At 45.8% G+C, this 23,720-nt stretch overlaps 1 protein-coding gene across 1 annotated transcript in view; it reads left to right on the top strand.

The window, feature by feature from the left end:
* The window catches only part of LOC119444751 (uncharacterized), a 91,737-nt gene that overhangs the window by 26,577 nt on the left and 41,440 nt on the right, over nt 1–23,720 (top strand). The window contains 6 exon segments of the mRNA XM_049662686.1: nt 2,042–2,068; nt 2,254–2,365; nt 13,642–13,677; nt 14,996–15,025; nt 15,966–16,110; nt 19,506–19,648. Coding sequence (XP_049518643.1) covers nt 2,042–2,068; nt 2,254–2,365; nt 13,642–13,677; nt 14,996–15,025; nt 15,966–16,110; nt 19,506–19,648 — 493 coding nt within the window.

The raw sequence follows: 23,720 nt of genomic DNA, 5'->3' as shown, positions 1-23,720 counted from the left end.
ATTATGTGCGTGTTCCAGATGGTCAAAATTAATCCGGAGTCTGTCAAAATATGATGTGCTTCATAATCGGATTGTGGTTTTGGCACGTAAAGCTCCAGAGTGTAATTTTATAGCCTTGCATTGAAATGCTTAGCATTATAGTCTAGCATTGAAGTGCTATGCTTGACAGTGAAAACGCAGATGTGATGTGATGCATCTCAATGCACATGCTTGGAGGAGGAGAGTCTGTCGTTGCAAGCACGGCAAGCACTGCATGACACTGAAAAGGCGATAGAGAGTTTTAGCAAGTCTGGTACTCCAGCAAACATGGGCAGTTTGGGCGGATTGCTGGGTGTGCGAGAGTGTAAATGTGAGTGGCTGAAGTGATGACGTCACCTGGTGGTGCAGAGCTCAACCAGACCAACACGGAGCTATCATTTCAGTTAGCAAGTGTATTCTACTTCGCTGCTGGTGTAAATGTTCAGCAGGAACACGATTATTTTCTACCAGAAATTTGCACCATATTCCGGCAAACACGGGCGGTTTGGGCACTTTGCGGGGTGAGCGGGGGCCCTGTAAACTTAAGTGGCTGGAGTGGTGACGCCACCAGGTGGCATCACTACTTCAGTTGCTCACATTTAAGCCTCCGCTTGCCCGGCAATCTTTAGTCATTGCTGTTACATCTTGTTTGTTCTCAAAAGCTGTCGAATAGTTTTTTACACGGGCCAGAAACCATGCATGCAACAGCAATTATTAGCAGTTAGGGTGTCTGTGATGTGTGAAGCTCAGCGACAGAAAGTTGTGTGAATCAGTACATTGTCATTTCTGACAGAGATTGGTGCAAGAAAGCTTGGTGGTGATGGGGGAAATGCTTCAAATGCATGTTAGTGGTGAAAACTTTGTCGAATTGAAGTGCCTAGGGACAATGCTGAGCATCATTGAGCAGCGTTGTCCCTAGGCACTTGCAACTCCACAGCATTGGTTGCATTGCTGCAGAAAGTTCTCCTTTTCACTGCAGAAAGTGCGACTCATCCACAAAGGTGCCTTGTAGCTACACCCTTGGATACACACCAAGCTAGCTTACAGGAGGGCAAAGCAGCTGTCATGATCACTGCAGGACTATTGTAATTGCAATAGGGGCTGTGGCTGGCTGAAGCCTAGAATGAAGTAATATAGCCAGAACATGGAAACTAGGAGAAGCAAGATTGAAAGAATAACACAAAGTGCTTGTGTGGGGGTGTGTCGTTCCTTCAGTCTTGTGTCCTTGTCCCCATCTTGTGCCACACTTTATTCCACTTCAATGTGACTGACCAACAAGCCCATTGTTGTCACATTTGGGAAGAGTCTGTCACTTTATTTTAGTTGGATACTAGCATTGCATTTTTTTACGTCGAGTTCACTGTCATGGCCACCGTAGCTTTTGTGGTGCTACACACTCGCTGTGTTTTCGGGGCTTAGCTGAGAAAAATGGCTCTAAATTCACAAGGATTTTACATCATAGGGGTGCACAATGTACATGCTTGCTGGAAATGGACATCAAAGTTGAATTACTTGGCTTTCTGAATTAGGGTTGAGCTAACAAATCTTTATCATTGTGATTTATGTAAATGCAGTCAAAGAAATTGCATATCTTGAAGCATACCTGTTGGATGTTTTTTTACTGCTTCAGCAGTCAAACTGTAGTTTAATGGCTGACTGAATCACTGATGACTGTAGTCCAGCCTCATTTTTTTTTTGTCTGTGCTTTGGTTTGTATGCAATCAATATGGATTCAGTGGTATCATTGTGGTATCATCCAGTGGTTGACTCGGGGCCTTCTGCTGCAAGTGGGAGTGGGCGTAGCTAAGTATGTTGTATGTAAAATAATGTTAATCTAACTTGTGCTAATACAGCATCCAACTCGACTGCGCTCAAATGCAGCAGCAACTGCTGCTGCATTTGAGCGTGTTTGTGGCTGGAAGTGTACAGATGCAGAAAAAAAAAAGAAGCATGTTACAGATATGTATTGTTTTATTCTTGTAACTTTCCTGTGCATATGTTCAAGCGTTCCTTACTGTTGCAGATGTACGAGTTTTTGGAAAGAAAAAAGGTAAGTGAGAACGCATGGTAAGCGTTAATTTTTGTTTGACTCTACTGACAGTGCTGCATGGAAAGGGAGTGTTTCAGTTGGTTCGTCAGTGGAGGGGAGAACAAGGAGAACGGAAAGAAGTAGTTGCAAGCACTGTTTGTCCGGGATGTGTATTCCACTAATGGCTCTCCACTTCTATGGTGCAGCTGAGAAGGCTTTGGGCAGCACGGTGCTTCCCCAGCTGCAGCTGCCGACCACATCACCTGGCTGCAGCCGTATTACTCCTCGCCACTGGAGGTCTCCGTCATCTCTACAGAGGTGAGCTGCTGGTACTACAACTATTGACCGATTTAGGGCAGGAAATCAAAACTTGAGTAAATGAGAAATACAATTGAGTCATAGAAGAAGGAAAAAAAAACACTGCGAGGGAGCATCACAAGCTTTCAAGCGTGCAGAGAATATACAAGGTGGTGAGGACCGATTGTGATGAAGGTGTCACTTAAGAGCTCCCACAAACCAGACAAGCCTTGAAAGGTCTGGCACCCATTTAGGGGCCATTTCCGAAGAGCCAATGTGCAGGTGGGCCCCGAAGGAAAGAAGGGGTTTCGTTGCAGAGAGGTGCCTTGCCGAGGCTGCCTGACTTCATGATCTCTCCTAGTTGTTTTCCTTCCTCCGTGAGTCAAGTAAATCCAGTGGATGTTCACTACATTGATGTGTGTTTGCAACTGTCTACTTGCCTTTTGATTGTACAGGTGTCAGCTCTGATCTCCTGGGTAGTGGCTTATGCTTTATTTGCCAGCAAATGTTATGAAGCTCCATTCATGGAACACAGCGGCCTTGCAATAGCCATCACATAGCCCAGTTTGCACTGTGCCATGTTGTGAGGCCTACCACACAATAGCAATTTTACGAATATTGTGTCTACTTCAGTAAAGCCTTGTTAATTCGAGCCTCGTTAATTCGGACATGTCTTTTGGTCCCGGCAGGCGTATGCAATATCTAATGCAATGAAACTGATTAATTTGGACGTATTTGGCCGCACATCGGTTAAATAGGACAACTCTCGAAGCTTGATAAGCGCGAAGCGCCGCGAATGTGCAATGCAAAAGAGCAAAGACGGCGTTAGGGTCCACCGAAACAAAGCGGTGGAGTTTGCATCGCTATAGTCATCAGTGGAAATCGTATGTGAATGACAGCAACGCCAGAATGCTTCATGCCTATTTGTGCCTTTAAAGCCTTTATTCTTGTGTTTACCATCGTGTTGGCCGCGTGCCTTCATGACTTCGACTACTGATTGTGTCGACAGCGGCCGCGGTTTCGTCTGCAGGGGTTGCCAGAAACAGTAGTTTCGTTTTGACTCGGTACGTGCGTCGGCCGTGTGCCTTCATAACTGCATAGTTGCCGTCCATGATCACGTCGATAGCGACCGCGGTTTTGTCCGCAATTGCAGCAAACGGTAGTTTCGTTTTGACTCAGTGCGTGCATTGGCCGCGTGCCTTCAGAACTGCAAGATTACCATCTATCATCGCGCTGACAGTGGCCCCGGTTTCATCTGCAGCGGTTGTAGCACAGTAGTTTCGTTTTTACTCAGTGCAAAGCTGTGAAGGATGAAGAGCACAGTCTACATCGCGATGGGTAACGACCTGGCAACACTGGTGGAAAAATAATCGGGATGTGCACGTGGTAGTGAAAAGCGTGTCCTAGATTAAGATGTGTGCCGTGAGCGTGCTGTGAACGAAGTCACGAGGCCTTCGTCGCTGCGAGCGCTAATGAGTCGTGGGATGACGAGAATTGCAGCTTCCGCACTGCTTTTGTGCACGGATTTGCATATTCATTCAGTAAACAAAAGCGTGTTGATGTAGTAAGCATTTGTTTATTGTTTTCTTGATACCCACGATAATTCGACATTCGGTTAATCCGGCCATTTTTTCGATCCCATGAAATCCGAATTAACAAGGTTTTACATTTGCCCATTCACCTAGGGCTTGCCACATTTTTGCCTCATCAGCAGCAGTGCTGGGCCATTTGGGACTACCATATTATTGGCTAGGTGGTGCCTATGGAAAGATTTGTTCCATGCGCTCACTGTTGGAGACCATAATGATTTTTAAGCTAGCTAGAATTACATGCGACTGTATCGAAAGCATGCCTGGGATATTATTGGCCATAGTGAGGGGGGGGGGGGGGTTAGAAGACCTGGTGATGCTTATACAGTGCTGACTAATGGCCATGTCCTCTGCTACAGAGGTCTTCCAGATAACAGAGAATATGGGGTAGTTATTTAAAGCAGAAATTTGGGCTAGTTGGTTGTAACTGAACTTAGACATCATAACAAGCGCTGATGGACGGGAACACAAAGAAGAGACAAGTAGACTGGACGGGTGCTAGACATCAACTGAAGGTTTAATGACACTAACAGCAACATATATACCACCGCAGAAACATAAAAAAAAACAAGAATCATCAGGCAGAATTGTTAGCGAATAGAAATCATGTTTCGTTTTAAATACGTTTTTTCTTTTGCCTGCAAGATTGAGATTGACAATACGTATTGAGATTGAGATTGCAAGACAGATTGAGAGAGCACCGCGCAGCTGTTAACTCATTGGTGGGGGGCGGACATTTGGCAGATCACTGTCGGCGGTGCACTGCCGCCTCATGCAAGCCTGACTTTGAGGGCACACGTGTCCTGCGTAGCTTTTCGACACAGCAAGCAAGGGAGATCTTTGAAGCTTTACTGATACTGTCCTGCGCAGCTTTTCGACACAGCAAGCATGGGAGATCTTTGAAGCCTTACTGATACATAAGGCTTCAAAGATCTCCCTTGCTTGCTGTGTCGAAAAGCTGCGCAGGACACGTGTGCCCTCAAAGTCAGGCTTGCATGAGGCGGTGGTGCACCGCCGACAGTGATCTGCCAAATGTCCGCCCCCCGCCAATGAGTTAACAGCTGCGCGGTGCTCTCTCAATCTGTCGTTGACGCAGCGGCCGGTCTGGCCGACATAGCATCTATCACATGAAAGTGGGATGCGGTACACAACGCCCACTCTGCACTCCACGAAACGAGTCGTGTGCTTTGTTGTGCAGCCGGCCTTGGAAGTGCCATTCACAACATTGCAAATACGTGCCAGCTTACCAGGTGCCGAAAAGGCGACCGGGAGTACCGAAGCTAATAAATGTGTCAGCACACCTTCACTGGCCTTGCAGGCAAAAGAAAAAACGTATTTAAAATGAAACATGATTTCCTTTCGTTGGTAATTCTGCCTGATGATTTTTGTTTTTTTGTATGTTTCTGCGGTGGTATATATGTTGCTGTTAGTGTCATTAAACCTTCAGTTGATGTCTAGCGCCCGTCCAGTCTACTTGTCTCTTCTTTGTGTTCCCGTCTATCAGCGCTTGTTACGATGTCTAAGTTCAATATGGGGTAGGATTTCTAATCCATAAGGACATAGTGGGCAACATTGATGAATTCTACAGCAGTAATGAGAGGGTAGCAGTCGTCGTAATAAAGCTGAGTAGGAGGTATAGAATAAAGGTAGTACAGTAAAAGCTCATTAATTTGAATTTTCGCGGCGATGCTATGAAAATTCGAATTATATGAAATTCGAACTAATGAAAGTGGGAGAAAAAATCGCTCGGTTAAGGCGCGTATATAGTCTTGACGTAGCGTGAGCGCGCGTGCACACGCCACGTCACGTTCGCAAGAATGTCTATAGTTTAATAGACTGGCGCAGCCAATGTAACCGGATGTGGCCAACGCGGTCCGACGTGCCCAACGTCGAGATGGCTTTTGCTCCATCCGTGCATTCTTCACGCCGACTGCGCCGACCCACACTGCATTGTGCGAAGAAAAAAGTTGCCCATGGCACATTGTCGATGGGCGCAGACAGCCGTTCAAAACGGCGTGTGGTTGAGGATCGTTCTACGCATGCTCCGAAGAGAGCAGTCGACAGCGTGCACGTTGAAGTATAGACGGGATGGCATTTCCGCTGGTGCAGTGGCGTAGCATGACTGGCCACAAGCGACGCTCGCCTGCATGCCGAAAACGTCGGACTATAAACGCGCCTAGACGTCGCTTGTGGCCAGTCACGCTATGCCTGTTGCGCTGCGCCAGCCGAAATGCCATCCCCTCTATACTTGGATGCGTGCGCCATCAGCTGCTCTATTCGGAGCATGCGCAGATTGATCCCCAACCCGTGCACCGCTTTGAACGGCTGTCTGCGACTGTCGGCGAAGTGGCGTACGTAGGCTCATTTTAGAGTGCACGCTGCTGCAAAGCTGCGTGGCCTGCGCGGCGAGACCAGCGTGGCCAACGTGCTCCCGCGTGCTAGCACTCTCCCCATCCACGATGGCGCGGAGTTCGAATTATCGGTGGTGGTGCGAATTTAAGTGTGAATTAGCGAGATGCGTTACATGTTGCTTTCAATACATTGTTGGATGGAACGCGGTGGCTACTTAGAATTATCCAAAATTTCGAATTAACGAGTTGTGAATTAACGAGCTTCTACTGTACAAGCCTACGCCCCAACCTCCAGTCATGATGATGAAGAAATAGAACAGTTTTATGAAGATGTTGAATTTGTGATAAGAAAGGTGCATGCTCGGTATACTGTAGTCATGGGTGACTTCAATGCAAAAGTGTGAGAAAAGCAGGCTGGTGAGCAAGCAGCTGGCAACTATGGCAACTATGCTAGGAACACTTGAGGAGAGATGTTGATAGAATTCACAGAAAGGAATAGGCTCCGAATAATGAATACCTTCTTCAGGAAGCGTAGCAACAGCAAGTGGACTGGGAAATGCCCTAATGGAGAAACAAGGAGTGAAACAGATTTCATACTCTCTGCTGATCCCAGCATAGTGCAGGATGTAGAAATGTTAGGTAAGGTCAAGTGCAGTGACCATAGGTTAGTGAGGTCTAGGATTTGTCTCGATTTGAAGAGAGAAAGAGTAAAATTGGACAAGAAGAAACAGGCCAACCTAGACGCAGTAAGGGTAAAAGCAGCCCAATTCAGGCTGGTGCTTGCTAACAAATATGCAGCTTTAGAACGGAAAGATGAAGATAACAGAGGTAATGAAACTGTAACTAGGCTGATCTCAGAAACAGTAATTAAAGTGGGAGGTAAGGCACCAAGGCAACCAGTAGGTAAGCTCTCCCAAGAAACAAAGGACCTAATAAAGAAACGACAAAGCATGAAAGTATCGAACTTTAGGGATCAGATAGAATTCGCTGAACTGTTTGAACTGGTCAACAAGAAAAAAGTAAGGGATATCCGAAATTATAATGTGGAAAAGATTGAGGAAGCATTAAAATATGGACGCTGCATGAAATCAGTGAGAAGAAACCTAGGCATAGGACAAGGCAAAATATATGCACTGAAAGATAAGCAGGGTAATATCATCAGCAATTTCGATGACATCATAAAAGCAGTGGAAGAATTCTATACTGATCCAGAGCAGCCAAGCTACTTTTCATTCAAAGTAGTGATGAACAGGATACTGAAGCCCCTTCTATAACTAGCGATGAAGTTAGAAGGGCCTTAAAAGACATGATCAGGGAAAAAGCTGCTGGAAAAGATGGAATAACAGTCGATTTAATTAAGGATGGAGGAGATATACTTGAAAAGCTTGCGGCCCTTTATACGCAATGCCTCACGACTTCAAGTGTACCAGAAAGCTGGAAGAACGCCAACATTATGCGCATCCATAAGAAGGGAGACGTTAAAGAATTGAAGAATTATAGACCCATTAGCTTGCTTTCAGTATTGTATAAAATATTCACCAAGATAATTTCAAATAGAATCAGGGCAACACTTGACTTCAGCCAACCAAGAGAACTGGCTGGCTTCAGAAAGGGATATTCTACGATGGATCATATCCATGTCATAAATCAGGTGATAGAGAAATCTGCGGAGTACAATCAACCTCTCTATATGGCTTTCATAGATTCTGAAAAAGCATTTGATTCAGTAGAGATACCAGCAGTCATAGAGGCACTGCGTAATCAAGGAGTACAGGAGGTATACGTGAATATCTTCAGAAATATCTACAAGGATTCTACAGCTATCTTGGTTCTCCACAAGAAAAGTCGAAAGCTACCTATAAAGAAAGTGGTCAGGCAAGCAGACAATCTCTCCAATGCTATATTCACTGCATGCTTAGAAGAAGTATTCAAGCTCTTAGACTGGGCAGGCTTAGGTGTGAGGATCAACGGCGAATATCTCGGCTGCCTTTGGTTTGCAGATGACAATGTCCTATTCAGCAACAATCGGGATGAATTACAGCGAATGATTGAGGACCTTAACCGAGAAAGTGTAAGAATGGGGTTGAAGATTAATATGCAGAAGACAAAATAATGCTCAATAGCCTGGCAAGGGAACAAGAATTCAGGATCTCCAGTCAACCTTTAGAGTCTCTAAAAGAGTCTCTAAAGCTTTAGAGTATCTAGGTCAATCTAGGTCAGAGAAGGAAATTTACAGAAGAATAAAATTGCGTTGGAGTGCATACAGCAGGCATTGCCAAATCCTGACTGGCAGCTTACCACTGTCGTTGAAAAGTGTAGAATCATTGCATTCTACCCGTGCTAACATATGGGGCAGAAACTTGGAGGTTAACAAAGAAGCTCGAGAACAAGTTAAGGACCGCACAAAGAGTGATGGAACGAAAAATCGTAGGACTAACGCAGAGGTTCTCGAGTACAGTCATCCCACGGAACCCTGCTAAGCTCCATAAAGTGCCAAGGACCCCCCCCCCCCCCCCCTGAATTAACCGAATGTCGAGTTATCGAGGGTATCAAGAAAACAATAAACAAATACTTCACTACGTCATCACGCTTCTATTTACTCAATGAATCGTCAAATCTTGTTTCTATTTAGCACAAGACCAGTGCGGAAGCTGAAATTCTCTTCATCTCATGACTGATTAGCGCTAGCAGCGGCGAAGGCCTCGCGACATCCTTCGCGGCGCGCGTTTTCATCTGAGACGCGCTTTGCACACCAACGGGCGCACATCTCGATTATTTTTTCGCCACTCAGCTGCTCGCCAACAAATTGTCCGTCCATCGCGATGTAGCTGGTGCTTTTTATCTTCGACAGCTTTGCACTGAATCAAAGCGAAACTACTGCTTGCCGCAACCGCTGCGAATGAATCCGCGGCCGCTATCGACGATCATGGACGGCGTACGGTTCAGAAGGCAGGCGGCTGACGCACGCACAAAGTCAAAACGAAACTACCGTTCGCTGCAAGAAGTGCGGACGAAACTGTGGCCGGTCGCTATCAACGCTGCCATGGGAGGCGACTGCGCAGTTACGGTGGCTAGCGCAGTTGTGAAGGCACGCAGCCAACGCGCGTCGAGTGAAAACGAAACTACTATTTGCCGCAACCGCGGCGGACGAAACTGCGGTCATAGAGAAAGAAATTCCTTTCTCTATGCTGCGGTGGTTATCGACGCGATTAGAGATAGCGACTACGCACTTATGGCACGTACACACTAGCGGCAAAACGCGCGCGGCGCTTCGCCGGCGGCAAAACGCAGCAGCGGCAGGGCGGCCACACCAACCGGCCGCGCGCCGCTGCGGCAATCACGTGACAGACTAGACTCCTCTCCCCTTCTCGAACTATCCGGGAGCTGACGTGTGCAGATGATAGTGCGAAACTAGAAACAAGCGGTCGGGCGGGTACGCATGGCACCAGTTTCCCGCGCATGTCACGGAAGCGGGCCGCTCTCATTGGTCTCCTTCATCCGCGGCACGCGGCAAACCGCAAAAAACCGGTCCAGGAGCGATCCATGGCGCGGCAAGAAAAACCCGTTTCGCGGCTGCTTTCGCGGCGCGCGTCTTGCCGCCGGCAGCGTGCCGCGCGCGTTTTGCCGCTAGTATGTACGTGCCATTACGGAGGCACGCGGCTAGCCGCCAACGCGGTGTTGCGCGCGGCGATAAACACGAGAATAAAGGCTTTAAAGGTTAGGCACGAAGTGCTTCGGCGTTGCTGTCAGTCACGTGCCGCTTACGATCGCTGCTGAGGACCACGGCGATGCGGACTACGCCGATTCGTTTCGGTTGGACGCTACGCCGTTATTGCTCTTCTGCGGCGCGCATTTGCGACGCTCCGCACATTTTTTTTTTCCTCCAACGTATACGTCAGTGCGCACACTATCGGCACCGACCCTATCTACAAATAGGAGAAACGCGCATGGTGGTAAGCTACGGCCTCCGAGATTCAAGTGTGAAAGCTTAGGCGCGCTGCCCGTTCTCAGAGGTTGGGTGGCTACAAGCTGCTTGCGTATTTATTGCGCAGTTCGCGCGTTGCTGTTACGCACTGTGATGTGCTTTTTGACACTCAGGCATGGGTAATGGAGGTTCTTTCGATCAAGCGCACCTCGTGTTCGCCGTTTAAGACACTTGTCGAGAGCGGGACCAGGGAAAATTTATCAGTGGCTCGCGGAACCCCGAGCAGGGGCCTGCGAAACCCGTAGGTTTCGCGGAACCCACTTTGAGAACCCATGGACTAACGTTAAGAGACAGGAAGAGAGCGGTGTGGATCAGAGAGCAAATAGGGATAGCTGATAGTCTAATTGACATTAAGAGAAAAAAAATGAAGCTGGGCAGGCCATGTAATGCGTAGGATGAATAACTGGTGGACCATTAGAGTTATAGAATGGATGCCAAAAGAAGGGAAGCGCAGTCGATGACGGCAGGAAACTAGGTGAGCTGATGAAGTTAGGATATTTGCAGGCGCAAGTTGGAATCAGCTAGCGCAAGACAGGGGTAATTGGAGATCGCAGGGAGAGGCCTTCGTCCTGCAGTGGACATAAATGTTGACTGATGATATCGGAAGTAGTTTAGAAATCTGGTAAGTCTTTCGCAGTTTGCTTTGACATAGTGTTGCGTAACAAGATGTTTTGCTTTTCTCTCTTGTGTCTGCTTCCATTTGCACTGGTTTTTCATCGTGAATCTTTACCAAACTGCTGAACTTTCGATGCTGACCAATTTTTTTCTCTGCTCTGAGGCGTGCACCTTTTAAAAATGCGTTCAAGCCAAAACAAAACTTTGATTAACTTTAGTTGGACAGACAGAATCTGGACATATTTTATTAGCTTTTTGCTTTCACTACCGCATTGCCCTAGTGCAGCTCTTCATTACTGAAGACCAAGCTTGTCTACAGTTGTCTTTTTTGATCAGTTTATCTGCTAAAGCTATTTGTATGTGTGACACCTGCTTTCCCTCCTGTAATGTCTATAACGTGAAGAATGCACTTGTCGAAATACTTTTATATAATCGCTATGGGTTCATCAGTGTTTCCAATTGTTCCGACAAAATGCTTAAAGGAGCACTGACACAAATTTTCTATCCCGCTTTTTTGCATTATCACATAACTGTTGACCTAATACAGTAGAACCCCGCTGATACGTTCTTCACGGGACCGTAAAAAAAAAAAAAATGTAAGAGCCGTGAAACAGGAAAAATTGAGAAATGGGAGTAGTGCTGAACTGCAAACAATATTATTTCAATTTTTACGTGTGAAAGAAAGTCGTAGTTTTGCCCGACAGCCGAAGTATCGATTAGCAAATTAGTAGACAACTATACAAAGTAAGATTAGTAGTTTTATCGTCCGTATAAACTTGTAAACATTCGCTTATTAACTACATTAACAAGCATGGTGTCAGCGCCCACAGGCAAACATGAACACATCACACTCGATGAGCGCGGACACACGTTGTCAAACGCTGGCGTGAGGAATTTAAGCGCCGCTGCAGAAGCGAGCGAAGTGACCTTCGTGCTGTTGTCTATCGCGTCAACGCAAACTGAGCGCCGAGAACACACAACACGCACAAAGCTACGAGCCGCTGACGCACCTACGCTGCATAGACTCTACCCCCAATGCAGATCGCTTTCAAGATACGGCGCCGCCGCGCAGTATGCAGTTGATGCCGTAGTACAGTACAACGCCGCCCGCTATCCCTCGCCGGTGCCTCGAGTGCAACGAAAGAATTTGCGCTTCCTCCCTGCTTTTCTTTCTTGTGCGCGTGACATTAGACGTGGTCGTCGGCTCCCCTCGCATGCTTTCACTCGCACATACAGCATACGGCGCGCGGTGACGGCGTTATCGCCCTTGGACTTTATACGGAACATCTATGGGCCAAAACCAATTTTAGGGCCACAACACGTCATGGACAGCATCTTTAGATAGCAAATACGGATCTCAAGGGCCATACTTTTGCTGGCGGAAACCAAAAATACGTCATGGTTGTCGCCCTCGGCACTTAGGGCGGCCAATGCCATTGTCAAGCCGCCAAGCCAAGCGACATGAAAAGTCAAAATGACTGCTCGGGCTGGCGCAGGGTGGCAGTTCGCAACGTATGATGCAACCCATAGTTGCGACGTAACAGCGGGGTTACCAATGCATTGGGTTCTATGGGAGCTGTGCCGGGACCGGCTGAAAACAACGTAACAGCCGGAAAAAACGCAGCACCCGGGAACGTAACAGCGGGGTTCTACTGTAACTACAGTGTCATGCCAGATTTCCTCGAACGTGAAAAAAAAAGGCCAAATATACCCTCCTGTAAGGTTACTGTTTCAATAAGCTTGCCAAGTGGAGCATGGCTTCATGACGTAGGGTTAGTTTATAAGCTAACTCTGTACATCATGAAAATGTGAAGCAGTGGTTGGAAATCGCTGATGCATGCGCTGGTCAGCCTGGTCCAGTGGTCACAAGCCACACAATAAGTGCCTCGCTGATAGCTGGATGCACACTGCATAAACCACTTTTTGCTCTTTCACTCTGCGCTTCTCTGCATTCCACATGGGATAACTTGGCCCCGTGCTGCTGTTGTCCTCTGAAATAGTGGCTCATACCCACTATGGGGGATTGGCTTCACCTCTGTTAAAGCGTGCAGTGCCCTCGTCCTTCTCACCTTCTCTTCCTTATTATCCCATTGCCTAGAGTGTTTATCAAGGCGATAGCAATGCGGCTTCAACTAATGCACCAACCCATGTATCAGCGGTACCTTATGACACCCCCCCCTTCACAATTTTCGTGTGTACACAGGTGACTTGCAAACAAATCGTATGTAAAGAAATTTGGCGTGCTTTTTGCATTCATGATTCATTGCACGTTCGAGGAATTGAGGCATCATGCCGTGATTATGGAGTCCACGGTTATTTTAACAGCAAAACAAAGAATAAAATAAAAAAAAGAAATAAACTGCAAACAGTTTCTGTCAGTTCTCCTTTAACAGTGCCCGGGATCATGTGGCAGCCCACTGACGAGAAAGGCATTCTTGGCTGGTTCTCGTTATCCCATTATATGGGATGCGCTGAGGGAAAGCTGCCCTCAAGAACAGGTTTTTTAAATCCATATGTTTATTGAAACCATAAACCAGTCGATACATTTTCAAAATCAGATTGGCATAGAAAATATTATTACTACATAAAATATTTTGGGAAACTTTCGGGAATTAATTTGGGGATTAAAGGGCTAGTGAAAATCACTATAAACTGGTGTACCCACTTTTGGAAAAACTGCCATATGATACCGAAAATTGTAAATGTGGTTTGATTGCTAGTTGTATTGAGCATAAAGTTTCTTAATATTGCCTCTAGGGAAATGTGGCACCACTGCACCATGAGGATGCTGAGGTATGGAACACGCGAATAGTTATCTTAGAATGAAGTCATCACAAGTGTTTTTACTTGTATTACATTTTTGTTATTGCTTACTCGCATTATAATAACACGTAAGCAAAGGAAACAGACAATGTAAACTGATACACAGTGAGCGCTGGTTCTTTCTCAAAACTTTAAAGAACAACCGGAACTGTTTGTTTGATAAATAGCACAACCCAGCATTTGGTTGTCATGGTTTATAAAAAAAAAAGTGTTTTCACATAAGAAAAAACTGCATTTTACATGCTGATTTGGTTAAAAAATGAACCAATGTGATAGGTGGAATGCTGTTAGACAGATGAGTCTTCTAAGTGCCAGAAAAAAAAAAAAAGATATCAATCCGAATTGACTACTTTCCGTTATTCCCATGCCTACAGTTTTTCCTCTAGGTAAATATAGGAAAAGCTATGGTATTGGCAGTAGTATTGGCAAAGAGTAGAATCTACAGTGTGTGACCGAAGCAGATCATTGGCCTTTTAGTGGAGCTCTCACTGCATCGCCAAGACATTGAAGCTTGGGAGGGTGACCACAACTGCAGCCCTCGCATTCCAGAGTGTTTTAGTGCTAGAAGTCAGCAGAAGCAGTGGTTTGTTAGTGTCAAGCGTGTTGTGGCCTGTAAACTTTAGTGTTGTTGCTTACAGTGCAGTCATTTGTTTGTAGGGGTGTACGAATATTCAAAACTTCTGAATAATGAATTGAATAGTGTCTTATTCGATTTTGTGTTTGAAGCAAATAGTCACTGTTCGTAAATGTGAATATTTTTCGAATATTTTTCAAATATATTTCAGAAAATCAACTGCACCCAAATAAACATAACAGTTGAGCAAAAGTATGGTAAATTTTCACCCCGCGGACATAGTATAAAAATAAAACGTGATAACATGTGGTAGTGCAGCTGGCTACGTCACTCACGTAGCCACACTTCACAGGCTACACATCAAAATTCGCACTCTCTCAATAGTCATGTGCATGTGAAGAAACATGCTTGCTTCTAATGCTCCATTTGTGCTTTTAATTAGCAATGCTTCATTATGAAATATGTAATGACAGAAACTTGCTAACTTTAAGAATACTAGGATGTGAACATATTTTATATTAATTGTGATAATGACTGTTCATAATTCAAAAACTATTCAATATTATTCATTTTGCTTCTGGCACTATTCGATTCGGTCTCAAAAATCACTATTCGCATACCCCTATTTGTTTGTCAACTCAGTTTACCGAACTGTTATTGTTTCCATGAATATAATGCAAGTTGTTTCTTTTTTTGTTTGTTTGAAATTACCAGCCCAAGAAAGTACCTTTTGCCATCATATTTGTAAGTGCTCCAAGTGTAATGCAACATCTTTATTTCCTTTTCATCCTTCATTATAATGCCAGCTCAACGACTGAGCTGTGCAGGAAAGCCAGCCTCTAAAATCAAGGGGTGGAGCATGTGCCTACAAGAAAGTTGGACAGTAGTGCAGAGTCCACTGTAGTAGCGCATTCCCGTTGAGCCACACCAGCGAAAATGTAGCTGGCCCTGTATGTGTGCATATGGTGGCCTCTTATTGTAGCGTGTTGCAGTCATAAACTGCGATATTGTAGCAATGTCTTCTGCTCGATTCTGTGCCGCTCCCTTGTCAACCTTTCACGCCTGTCTCTGATCAAATTGATAATGCAGGTGGAGTGTTGCTCTGACCACTGACGAAGCGCGTAAAGGAATAGCAGCGGAAAAGGCATCGCTACAATATTGCTACCCTATTCTTAGGTTTGACAATAGCGTCATGGGCATTAGATTACGCTAACGTAATAATTATAATGCAAGGTTCATTAGTAACACTTTGGCTTAATGAGCAAGTAAGATACTGCGCAAAATGCCTGAAGGGCAAAAGGAGAGAGAGAACAGAGAGGAGAGCTTGTTCAGCATGAACTAGTCAGCAACAAAGTACTTCTGCATAAGTTTACAGTAATGGGTGTGGTCTTCTTATCGAAAAAGCAAAAAACAAAACAAAAAAAACATGGACAATATGGTAACACTGTGATTAGCACTGGTGAGAGCTTCCTTTCCCATTTAAAGGCATACATGTATATGGACGCTAAACATGGCCTTTTGCAATGGTAGTAGCTGTAGCCAAGTGGTCATCAGTCCTACTTGTTTGGACTTGTACCTGCAGATTTAAATTGCAGAAGTGTTATGGCTGTGCATGATAACAATTTATGAACATTTTAGCCAGGTTGTTGGGAGAGGCGTGCTGATATGCCTGTTGTGTGTGCAGCAGCAGCAGTGGCCATGTGACCCACCATCTACCAGCAGCTGTTGCCAGACCCGAAGCGACTGGGGCTCTGCCCAAACGCACTGAACGGACCGCTGGGGTCCTGCACAGCCGGGCTGGTATTGGCTTCCAGGGACGCTGCCGCAAAGTGAGCGCACATGCCTGCCTTTTCATTGAAAATGTATTTTTTCTAGTGTTAGTGTGGGTAGACTGGCAAGAAAAGAGGAAAGTAAACCTGCCATAAAATGCTTTTTTTTTCCCATATAGTAAGCCTTACAGTTGTCCTCGACGTGAGGTCGAGGAGCAGAAGGAGGTCATGTGGTGATGAAATTAGATTTGCAATCATAGGACAGTCAGCCGACACAAGATGTGTAATTGGAGATTGCTGGGAGAGAGCTCCGTCCTGTACCGGGTGCGCAAGGTACTTGAATACGTAACATCTGCTTCAAGAATAGCAACAATGTTTCAGTCAAGAATCAAAGTATTTGTTCCAAATTTTCTTTCTTTCTTTTGCTGCCGTTTTCTAAGGCTGTTGAAAAGAACCATCTTTGACCTCAAGTATTGACTGAATGCGGCTTTCATAATGGCTGCATACTTGGAACACATAGTGCGGGTTAATTTTGGACAGTGTTTCCACAATAGCAGCTTCTAATGAGTTTTTAACGTTGCGTGGCTGTTAGTCTCCCTCTCAGTGATGCCCTGCATACACAACAGCGTAGCAGGTTTGTGTTGGGAACTAGGGACGCCTCATTGACGGTAACATGGCTGCAGATATTCACAGCCAGCCATGCAGGCCCTAGCGAATCGATTACTTAGGAGTGATGCGTAATGACACCATGCACAAAAAGCTTGGCTGTTGACTTTGCCTCTTGAAGCTGCTCGGCAGTGGCCTTTCAGGATCATGCCCGGCATCTGCTGGAGGAACTCAACTGCCTGAATGGCGTCTGACAACTGGCACCGCTTATTAAAGCGAAGCTTTCTTTGCCTATTCCTTCAATTTTCTAACTGCTGCTGCTGCTGCTGTCTGGCACGCCGTGTCGGGGGGGGAGGTGGGTTGAGAACTTGTGAATGTACAGCCGCCCAAATCTGACTAGCGTGCGCGAGCGGCGACTTTCTGTGAGCCAGCACCTTAAATTAGGAACAAACTTACAAATGACTAAGCTATCTGACTATGCTCACAAAGCTCGTGAAGATAGCATAGTGATTTGTAAGTTTGTTCCTAATTTAAGGTGCTGGCGCACAGAAAGTCGCCGCTCGCGCACGCTAGTTAAAGATTTGGGCGGCTGTACATGGCAGGGGCGCGGGAGAGGGGTCTATAAGACCTGTCCTACAAGAGCTTCCTCGGCTTTGCCATAATGTCCTCTTGAGTCCCCCGGCCGTTGCGACAATGCCATCTGGAACGTCCAGGCCTTCGACACATTGCCTTCTGGATGGCTGTAATTATGCGTGAGCCCTCTGCAAAGGCATTGCAGAGGCTGCCACGCTTATGTACCTTTGTAGTCTAGAAAAAAGATAGAATGGTAGAGAGGAAACAGAGAACGGAGGCAGAGAAGGGGTTAGGGTGCCTCAGGGTCCTCCTCACCTGCTGGTGGGTGAAGAGGACATCGAGGCACCCTAGAAGGGGTAAAGCCGACGGCGTCACGAAACAGGTGAATAATAATGCTGCCACTCTTCGCTTGTGGCAGCTTGTATACATGGGAGGACAGCGAGAAAGGAGAAAGGCGCTGTCAGAAAGCATGGCAAGTTTAGGTCATTATAATAAAGGAAATGCTACTACTAGACATATCTAAAGTTGCGGACAAACTGGATAAATTTAAATTGAAGGTGCAATACTGCACATTACTGCTATTTCTGTAAAATAAACACTTGTACAAGTTTGTCTATGTGGACAAATGACACAGGGTGTGCAGACGTAAAGCCGCATTAAGACACTGCAGTGGCAAAACGCCATTACACAAGTGGCCACTCCGCGAGTCAACACTTCTGTGCCTGCCGGGGTTGCTTAGTGGCTATGGTGTTTGTTGCTCTAGGTCGCGGTTTCGATCCCGACAAGTGGCAGCTGTATTTTGACCGGGGCGAAACTGCGACTTCGAGCAATATAAAAACGCTTGTCTCGATTCGAAGCCATGTCCTCAGATACCTTGTGCACCCGGTATATTACGAGAAATAGGTTGATGGCAATGACGACATTTGTACAGTTGAATTCTGCTGCAACAAAATTCATGGAAGACAAAAAAAAAATTGTAGTGGAACTTCTTGTTGGCAAGTGTGGCTCAAAAATTTAAGGAAAACATGGGAACATGTTTTTCTTAAAGCAAGCAAGGAAAATGCTGGCATAGGGGGTAGTTGTGCCATCTGTTTCCAGCTAGACACCAGTGCTGCAGAGACATTAATTTTTGTAGCATATGTTATGCAGTTCAATATCATTGAACATGATTTTCAAGACGGTGAAATATTTCATGTGTGCAATGAGTGTTTCCTGAGCATCATTACAGTAGTAGTGACAAGCCATTGAATAAATTAAAGTACGGTATAATACATGTGCAACAAAGCTTGCATGTATGTGTGGTACATATAGAGAACAACAAGGTGCTGTTTTCAGAGTTGGAAAGAAATACTACTCTATTCGAAATGTACTACTATAGCACTAAATAATTTTGTTAAAGCCTACACCTTAATTAAGGCACAGGTTAGATGAAGTTGCATATCATGTAAGTATTGTGTTTGACAGCCGTCACATACTGTTTTGAGTAAAACTTACTGACTTGTAGCGTCAATTGCCTGGTGCAACTTACTAGCTTGTAGCTTGTAGTTTCTGGTGCAAGCAATAATAGGACATTGAAACTTCAAACTGAAGTACAATGTTTGTTGCTGCAGCTATATAGAGCAACCCTACTGTACAAAGTCTGCGTATCTGTAATAAACAGTAATCATAATAAGTAATCAAATAACCTTTAGTTTTTTTTTTTCAGTGAATTTTAGTATTTTCTGCCTTCCACTATAATAGTTTTTGAGTTCTAAGGTTGGCAGCTCTGGCTGTTATTGGAGTAATGTATGGTAGCCAGTGGGTTCTTTGATTTTCTGAACTATTTCATTGGGGCTACCTGTTCTATCCCCACATACACCTCTTATCACCATTCTTCCCTCTACAAATATCATGCATTGCCTTAGTCCTTGTGACTTTGCTGTGTCGACGTTTCAGTGTGCATCTGCCAGGTTTGGTGTTTGAATCTCGTCGTAGCTTGTGAACGGTGTAATGCATAGCAAAAACATTGTATAAGATTAGTGACCTGTGTGGTGCATAAGCATAAACATTGCTTGAGGTTACATGTTGCATAAGATGAAAATGCACGCCATTGCATGCAGTGCAGTTATTTATTATAGCATTTAATTAACCACTCAGTCACTAAAGCTTTGTTTCACATAGATTTAAACGTGTGTTTGATCTGCATAATGATCTTTTTTCTTCCTTTTTTTTATTGCTTTAAAGTCAATGTAGCAGCCCTGAGCTTTGAAACTAAAGTTGTGTGCACCATGCTGCAGGTTCTCTTGCTGGCCACTCTTGGCCCAATGGGTCCATCATCATCCCGTTGTGCCTCACTGCCCGAAGAAGGCACTGCCTGCACTGCTGAGCCTGGACGCTACTATAAGGTTGGCACTGTTGAGGGTTTTCACTTGTACAATTGACTGTGCCCATGAGAATCTAACTTGGGAGGCATAATGTATGGAGGGGTGCGTAAAAGTAATAGAAATAGTAAATCAGTTTGGCAAAATCTCGCAAGATGGATAAAGATTCACGAAAGGGAAAATTTGTCTGGACAAACTCATATCTGAAAAACCTGTGTGGGTATCCTTTATAGCTTCATTCTATGATTGTGTGGATGACAATTTTTTCTTTCAAAAAGTAATGGCTCTTAAGGCTTATTTTTGAAGTATTTCGAGCTTGTTTATGTGGCTCAGAACTCTCCATCACTGGTGCTGGGGGCAGTGGTGTGGGCCCTGCCATTTGTTTAGAAGCCGTGATATGCATATAGATGCTCATCAGTTGCCCTTCAAAAGCTGAGTGCATGATGGTGGGATGTTGTGTTTACCACTAATGTATGGTGCATGTTAGCACTTCGTATTTTCGCAAGCTCTGTTATGTGTTATTCTCTGGTTGTGAGGGGTGTGGTGGAGCAGATTTTTTTTTTTTCTGTAGTACACCGATTGATCCATCTTGTCAGATGACAAGATCGACTTCGTGGTAAGGCATTTTAAATCGTTGTCAGTCAGCCAAAAAAAGCTTGGGTGAGTGTGCCGATTTTCCAGCAGGCAAGTGGAAATTCACACTTTTGTCCCTGGCACATTTGTCCATTGAACAATGGCACCAACTGGTGACAATATGATGCCAGATTCACTTAGTGGTGTTTTGCCAGGCTAGTTGGCGTCTTGACACCTCAGTGGACACTACAAAAAAAAAAAAATGAAATAAGGAGGGTGGACAACAGAGGTTCTTGCACATTGTGCCAGTGTTGTCCGAACTTGTTCACCAGAACGTCCTGTCTTTCTGCTCTGCAATGTCGAATTTGCAAACACGGCAACTTTGGCAACAAGCAAGCGAAATTGTCGATAAATGCCTGGGAAACTATTCTATTTTTTATTTATTACAAATACCTACAGCGCCAGAGTTGGGCATTATCATAGGGGAGTTAATTACAAGCATAAAGGTCAAATATTGAACTTCAAGAAAAACAGCATCATATCATTTATGGTACAGTGTAGACCGCTTATAACGTAAGTCGCCGGAGTCGCGAATATCTGCACTATATGCAGTACCGCACTATAACCAAAACAACGATTTTCAAGCCCTGTACGTATGCAAAATATGTAGACCAAGCATGTAGACACACTTTGTACTATCGCGCGCACATCGCGATTACGTTTTCTCATAATGAGCTGGCGAAAACATAATCGCGATGTAGTCAGTGCACTTCAAGCTCGACAGCTTTGCACCGAGTCAAAACGAAACAACTGTTTGCCGCAACCGCTGCGGAAAAAGCCGTGACTGCTATCGACGCGATTATGAACGGTGACTTTGCGGTGCTGAAGGCACGCGCCCGACGCACGCACCGAGTCGTCCAGTCGCTGCAACTGGCCGTTGTAACCGCGGTCGCTATATATATCTATGCGATCATCGATGGCGACTACGCAGTTTTTTAGGCACGCGGCCGACGTGTGTACTGAGTAAAAACGAAACTACTGTTCGCCGCAACCGCTGTGGAGAAAACCGCGGCCGCTATCGACGCGATCGTGGATGATGACTATGCAGTTACAAAAGCCCGCGGCCAACCCGGTGTTATGCTCGGCGGTAAACGCAATACAGGCTTTAAAGACACACATGGGCTCGAAGCGTTCCGGCGTTGCTGTCATTGACGTACGATTTCAACTGATGGCTGTGGCGATGCGGACTCCGCCGCTTTGTTTCGGTTGGACGAAACTATGCCGACGTCTCGGACCCTCAACCAAGCACCTCGCGCGCCGACATCTCGCACCCGCGACTAAACACCTCGTGCATGGATGAAATGCAGTCGAGATTTGGCAGTACAATTCAGGCTCACTTGGAGCCGCATTACATATCGCTAGAAGCTTCTGGTGGGCGTGCCGAGGCAGTGCAAGCATTACTCAGTCCTGTTTCGGCGACCAAGAGAAAACTGAAACTCTCAGGTGAGAGTGACAGATTCGCCGATGTAGAGCTGGCAGTTGAGTTTTTGGTTGTGCAGGTCACAGCATTGAATGCTTTGTACAAGAATGCTTTGTGCCATGAGTGCTCTCAGCCAGGACTGACTGTTCATTTGGGAACAAGGCATGGGTTGGCTGCACGAATGTTACTGACCTGCAATGCCTGCGGCATTGTTGCTAGTGAATGGTCATCGTCGCGAGTAGAAGGTGGTAAGGCTTTTGACGTAAATATGCGCCCATTGCAAACAATCAAAACCACCAGTGGAGGGGCAACTTCTCTGAATGACTTTTGGTCAGCAATGAATGTTTCACACAGAGGCTTGCACCATAAAACATTCCAAAAACATCTGAAATCAAAATTCAGGTCTGCTGGTGAGGTGGCCGCAGCAAGTTTCTTTTCTGATGCTGTGGCAGCTGTGCGGAAAGTTCACAGTGAAATGGAGCCGGCGTTAACAAAAAATGTGACCGTAGTCTACAACAGCACATGGATGACACGGGGTCATACATCTCATATTGGTGTGGGCACAACAATTGAATTTTACACTGGGCTGGTGCTTGACTGCATTGTGCTCTCCAATAGATGCCATGGATGCACACTTGGGCTGAAAGAAGACGAAGGCTATAGTGAATGGAGAGAGACTCGTGTGTCAAAAGAACACTGATGTAAACTCAAGCCAAATGGAGGTTGAGGCAGCGTTGATCTTGTTCAGAAGGTCACTGGAAAGGAATGACCTTCGCTGCACAACCATTGTTTGTGATGGTGATAGCCGTACTTTCCAGGCCCTTTGTGAAGACAAGGCGTACAGCTTCATTACATTCAACTAAGAGGACTGTATCAATCATGTCAAAAAGAGGATGGGTACAGGCCTGAGAACACTTGCCTCAAAAAGCAGAAGAGATAAACCAATTGGAGGGAAGGGTGGCCTGACCCAAGACCTAATCAAGAAGCTTACCAATTATTATTGTATGACCATACGTAACAATACAGTCAAACCTCGTTAATACATACCCACTTAATGTGTAATTGCGGTTTAAACATAGTCACGAAGATTCCCCCACCCAGCTCCCATTGAACCCCATGTATTGGCTGACCGCCGTAGTCTCTCATTGCCCACCAAACGGTTAGTGCGTACTATTTTTGTTTCTTATCTACATGTACAGGCACAAAATCGTCAAAATCTCATGTGCGCAGACGTTCGATTCTAGAGTTGCGACGCCCGGCCGCCAGCCGCCAGCGATAGTGAACTTAAAACGTGGCCACCATGACGTATATCCTGCTCATGCAGCTGTTGCCGATTGCTGCACACAGAAGCATGGCCTTCGAGATTAGCTCCAGGTAACGCGAAGAAGCCGCCGGTAGAAGGTGCGAATTCGCTGTCGCCGTCTAATCCAATTCAAGTAGTAACCGCGCAGAAGCACATTTTATTCGAAGCACATTTCTGCCGTCACTGTGGACGTCGCTTTGAGGTTTCGTATAAAGTACAAACACGGCAACATCGTCGCCGTGCACAGTACGCTGTATGTGCGAGCGAAAGTTTGCGAGGGTCAGCTGCCTATCTCTCTCTCGCGAGGGAGAAAGGCGGGGCGGAAGTGTGCCGGCGGGGGAGGCGAGAAAGGGAGGGGTATACTTCGGCGTGGCCGCCGTATCTTGAAAGCGATCTGCTTCGTGGAAAAACTGGGCCTCATCTTCAAAGCGATCTGCAGACAAAGTGCAACTAGTGCTGGTAGCTTCATATGCACTGTGCTTTCGACGTCTAGTTCGCGTTGAAGCGAGAGACTGCACGCTCACTGCTGCAGCCGCGCCTCCTCACTCAGCGTTCTGACAGCGAATTTCTGCGGTCATCGAGCGAGATGTGTTCATGTTTACCAGTGCGCGCGTTACACCGTGCTTGTTTAGTTAGTAAGCGGGGCCTCATGGACAAACTTGCTCACGGCCTCGTCGAGTTCGAAGATGCCATTGTCGCGGCAAGGCCACAATGGCGGCAAGTGAAGATTACTGATTTTTTGCTGCCTACCCGCAAATAAAGCCTGTCTGAGTGC

This window comes from Dermacentor silvarum, chromosome 1 (assembly GCF_013339745.2).
Source record: "Dermacentor silvarum isolate Dsil-2018 chromosome 1, BIME_Dsil_1.4, whole genome shotgun sequence".
NCBI classification, from domain to species: domain Eukaryota; kingdom Metazoa; phylum Arthropoda; class Arachnida; order Ixodida; family Ixodidae; genus Dermacentor; species Dermacentor silvarum.
Note: the sequence above shows the minus strand (reverse complement) of the source record. Positions and strands in the feature narration are given on the sequence as shown.